This window comes from Parasteatoda tepidariorum, chromosome 3 (genome assembly GCF_043381705.1).
Source record: "Parasteatoda tepidariorum isolate YZ-2023 chromosome 3, CAS_Ptep_4.0, whole genome shotgun sequence".
Taxonomy (NCBI): domain Eukaryota; kingdom Metazoa; phylum Arthropoda; class Arachnida; order Araneae; family Theridiidae; genus Parasteatoda; species Parasteatoda tepidariorum.
The window spans coordinates 16,855,862-16,861,342 of NC_092206.1; the positions used below are offsets into that span (position 1 = coordinate 16,855,862).

Sequence of the window (5,481 nt, forward strand, 5' to 3'; positions counted from 1 at the left end):
TCTGGAGGAGTTCTCCTGAAAATATATATATATATATTGGTTTATGCTTAGTCGAAAATTAATTATTGGTAAATTAAATAGTAAAAAAAAAATCGCGTTACTTTTTAAAGAAGTCAATTTTTCTTCCAAGTAGGCACTTATGAATTTTTCTTGTTTATTTAATTCTTGAAATATATTTTTTTCAAGCTTACTTTTTTCTTCCTTTTTACTTTTAAAATGAAACACTAGAAAAGCATTCTCCTTTAGAACACCCCAGAATGTTTAATGACGCAGGATAACATAGACTTTTCCTAATACTAAAACTAATAAATTCCTGAAAGGAGAAAATGGCCCTCCTTTCTTGGTTTAAAGGGAAATTTTGAATTTAGAAATTTTTTATTTGGATTTATGCGTGTTCTGTACACTAAAACATGATATACAAAAAAATATGAACCAAACTTCTTATTTTACAAAAGATTTTTAGAAAAGATTTTAAAAAAAATTACAATAACTTGCATTCTAAGAACGAAAGAAAATATTTCTGCAAGGACTGGAAAAAAGAGACTTAGTCTTAAAAATGCAACTTACAGCTTAAGACTTGAGTAAGACTTGAGTTAGTCCCAGTACGAGTACATATTAATTAGTGGAATACACTTTCATGCAATAATTTTAATTCTTATTATTCCGATTAAACCGTATACATTGGGGGGTGAAATGTTGAAATTTTTAATTTAGATATTTTTTATTTGAACTTATGCGGGTTCTGTACTCTAAAACATGATATAAATACAAAAAAATATGAAAATATGGTAGGAAAATTTATCAAAAAAGGCCAAAAATCGGCTTCCCTTTCAAAATTTCATAGCTTTGTGAAATTTTTTTTCATTATTCTTGCTTTACTCGCAAAACTGAACTTAGGGAATAGATTACACATTAGACATAATATTAATATTAAGATATTTCACAGCAAATATCGACACTTATTTGGAAAAAATTGGCCAAAAATTACAATTAGTTATTTTTATTTTAGTTGTAAAATATAAAAGAATAGTTCAATCAACTAGCCCGTAGTCTATTCCATAGTCACAAGTATAGAAACTATCCATCTAAAATTTCAAATAATTCTACACAAATGTTTTGATATGCTGTATTTAGAATGAAGGGAAATTAAAGAACAATTAGTTCCGAGGAAAAGGACGAGAAATGCACAATTATCAATGTTACAATCAAAATAAATGATTTTTTCCATCAAAATAAATTTTTCAGTCAAAATCGGCTTAAAAAAGGTTGTCAGGTACCGGAACTTTTATCGTGAACTAAAATNACACTGATGTCACTTTAAGTTGAATTACGCTTATAACTGAGACATTGCAAAATGTACTTTTTTTTTCAGTAAAAAAAGAGTTTTTAGTTGATAGTATTTAATATTATTACTTACCCAATAATCACGAAGTCAAAACTATTTGTCAGCACGTCTATGACCTCATTAAACAATTTTTTAGAAAAAATGGCACGCTGGTGCATAAAGGTTCGCCATCCCTGCCGTAGTCTATTCCATAGTCACATGTATAGAAACTATCCATCTAAAATTTCAAATAATTCTACACAAATGTTTTGATATGCTGTATTTAGAATGAAGGGAAATTAAAGAACAATTAGTTCCGAGGAAAAGGACGAGAAATGCACAATTATCAATGTTACAATCAAAATAAATGATTTTTTCCATCAAAATAAATTTTTCAGTCAAAATCGGCTTAAAAAAGGTTGTCAGGTACCGGAACTTTTATCGTGAACTAAAATATTTTCAGATCTTTTCTTGTTTTTTTTTTTTTTTTTTTTTTTTTTTTTTTAATTTTCTTTTAAAAGTTTCAATATTTCATAATTCATTCATGATAAAAATAAGATATGTTTAGATTAACTTTAGTTTAGGTCGACATAGTTTAAAAAGAATTTTTTTCTTTCGAATCAGATAGTGAGTTGCAGGAAGTACACAAAACAATAACCTAACTTAATGCTATAAAAATTTATTTTTTGAGTTTTTGATAATGGCGAATAAAATTTTTAAGCGCCAAAGACAATTTCGGCAAGTAACTTGATAAGACAAGATACATTAAAAAAAAGAGACAATTTATTATGATTTTCAAAGAATAAAAAAAAAAAATGCTATTAATGTATAATTATGATAAATTATAATGTTTACATATACTTTCCATATTGTGTGGGTTAGCCCTTCACATTTTATTAAATAAAGTTTAGTGAAAAAAAACTTGATTTTACGTATGTATGAGGCTGTTAATATGCACCAGACTCAAAAAACTTTTATCATGTTTTTATATTTTTTCATTGAACATATTCTGACTATATTTTTAAAGAGACGATTTTCGAAAACAGTAGAATTTTTCATTATATATTTATTTTTTAAATTTCAGCGAAGAATTTTCTTGCATAACTGGCTTCGTGTCGAAAAATAGTATTCTAATTACTTCAGAAGCGTATTCTTTGCTTTAATTTAGTATTGATTATAATGAACCTTTTTTTTTTTGAAAAAAAAAAAAAGATTTAATTGTCCACAGCGAGAGATTAAAAAAATGTTAGTCTTCATCTTACATGTTTTAGAGCAAAAAATAGTTGTTATTTCTTATTCGATATTAATTATTCATTAATATTTTTTTTTGTTGTCAAATTGAGTTCAAAAGTTTAACTTTGCAGGAAATTTAAATCGACACTTTTGTAGAAAGTGCCATTTCAGTATTCAGATTATAAAGTAAATTTAAATTGTCTTTAAATCATAGTACAGTTTATTTTCGTTTAGAAAATTTTCGCATTTTGGAAGTTCTAATTGTAGAAATTATGATACATCACTCATGGTGTTAAGTAATGACTACCCGGGGACATATATTTTTAGAATGCTTGGTAAAATGAACTCAAATAAATATACACGTTAGAAGTTGCAAATTAAAATTCAAGCCATGAAAAAAAGCACAACCATGATCTAAAGAATCATTATAGAAGAAAGGGGTACGAAAAAAAATTTATTTTTGATTGCGCTAAGAAACAGAGAGGATTTGAAGGGCGATTAAGAGAAATTATAGTGCGGCTTTGAGGAGAACTCCTCCAAACTGAAAGTCTGGGACTGTCTGCTGCTATGGTAACAAGCGAGAGCACATTTCCAATGGGGATGAAATGATGGAAAGAATGTGTCGATTGGTTTACTCACGATGACCTACGCTAAGATTAAGACAAAACTATTCACCCCACACCCCTATTCGAAGTGACCTTTCTTCGTAACCATAGTACCTGCCAGAACGCGAGACGGGTGTCTGGAGGAGTTCTCCTGAAAGCCGCACTATACTTGAAGTTTCACCAGGCAAATAAACTGTTTTTGATATTTTCATCCCACCTTATTCATCATTGATTCAACAGATTTCGATAACACGTTTGCTCTTTTCGCCCTGAAATATTAATTTGAAACGCTTAACGTGCTTGTGTACTTCTATATTTCATTTTATACAAAAATGCATTAACGAAATTATAATAATCATTTCAGCTATTTTTTTTTTTATAAATTACCTTAATTCCAGGATAGTTTTTTCAAGCTTTTCTACATTGAGTCCCTTATTCTGTTCGCAATACAGCTGAAAATCTGTTTTACAAATAAATGTGCCGTATTTTTAAAAGTGGAATAAGTCCATTTGGAAAGTGGCATAAGTCCGAAGCTTTTAAGGGTTCATGTTTGAGTGAATTTAAAATTTTTGGCAAATGTTTGGGTGATGTTTTTGACACTATAATTTGAGGTAACATAAAAATGTTACAATGGCTATTAAAATTGTAAAAAAATAAATAAATAAACGAATTTTTAGCTCCGAATGTACTTTTTCCCCCTATTAAAATGACAGCCCAAATGATGGATTTTTTTTCTTTTACAGCCAATAACATATATTTCTGAAGGTAAGAAATTTCTTCTATACTTTTATACTTTTTAAAATTTGTTAATCAATTAAATCAGATATGACTTAATTAAATTATTATTTTTTTTCATATTTGTCCAGAAAAATAATTAACATATTTAACAAAGTTCGCAGACCTGTCACACATTGAATGAGGCGCCATTTTAAAAATGTTGAGCAATTAACCAATTAACTACGTGCCCTAATATTTCTTTGATACTTTTAATTTTAATTTTATTCATAATTTACTGAAGCACATACTTCAGCACTTTGTAATTTTTGTTATTGCTGTTTATAATTTTTTAAATTAAATTACAATTTTTAAAATTTTCAGAAGGTGAAAATAAATATTGCAGACAATGTTTATTTCCAGACTGAAAATGTTTATTTATGTTGTGCACTCTAATGCTGTTGACAGTTTTTACCTACGCGTAATTGCTCAGCTGTTTAAAATTCTTGCATTTAATTTATATACAAGGTGATTCTAAAAAGATGGACAAAATTTTAGGAAGTGGTAGTACACACCCAAGCAAACAATTTTTATCAAAGAATGCATGGTCGAAAACAAAACGGAAAAGCGCTAGAGGGCGTCTAAGTTTATGTTCTTATATGAGGCAAAAACACACAAAGAACGATGAAGTTAAGTTATAAAAGCAAATTTAATGGCATGTCATTACAATAAGTGTTCAAAACAGTGGCCGGCAGCGGCTATGTGCGCAGTACAACGGCGAAGATAGACTAACATTCTGAAACACACCAGGCATTTCACGAACTTTCCCTGCAGCGACCGAAAGCTCTGCAACAAGTCCTTCTGCAGATTCAATGGGAGTCTAGTACATGAGAGCTTCCAGCTGTCCCCACAAAAAGAAGTTCAGACATGAAAGATCTGACGAGCGCGGTAGCCAAGCTATAGGATCACCTAGCCCAATCCATTGGTTTGGAAAGGTTGCGTTCGGATAGTTTCGCACTTCTCGTACGTAATGAGCTGGTGCTGCGTTCTGCTGGAACTAAATGCATCATTTGCATCAAACAACTTTCCAAATGCGCCAGCATCTCTGCGTTTTGTTTTCGACCATGCATTCTTTGATAAAAATTGTTTGCTTGGGTGTGTACAATCACTTCCTTAAATTTTGCCCATCTTTTTAGAATCACCCTGTATACACTGAGTGGCCAAATTATTATGACCACCCCTTCAGTACGCTGTTGGGCCACCTTTTGCACGCCTTAATTCGTCTGGGCATGGAATCTATGAGATGTTGGTAGGTGGTAGAAGGTATGCCAGACCATGCTAGCGGAACTGCACTTGCCAATTCCCGCAACTTTGATGGTACTGGATCCATCTGTCTCAGCGCCCGTTCAATTTCATCCCACAAATTCTCAATTGGATTGAGATCTGGGGATTGTGCTGGCCAACGAAGCAAGTTAAATTCTCCGTCATGCTCTTCGAACCATCTGAGGACAATGCCAGCTGTCAGTCGTAACCTTTTACAAAAGAAATAACGCAAAATTCTACAAAAACTAATTCACCATTTTATTATTCTTCCTTCAGGCATTT

General features: G+C 30.8%; 1 protein-coding gene across 1 annotated transcript in view; it reads left to right on the forward strand.

Moving 5' to 3' along the window:
• Positions 1–5,481, forward strand: part of LOC107438566 (uncharacterized) — a 14,221-nt gene that overhangs the window by 2,044 nt on the left and 6,696 nt on the right. Inside the window, exon 2 of the mRNA XM_016050881.3 lies at positions 3,906–3,927. Within this exon, the coding sequence (XP_015906367.1) occupies positions 3,906–3,927 (22 nt within the window). The remainder of the gene's footprint in view (positions 1–3,905; positions 3,928–5,481) is intronic.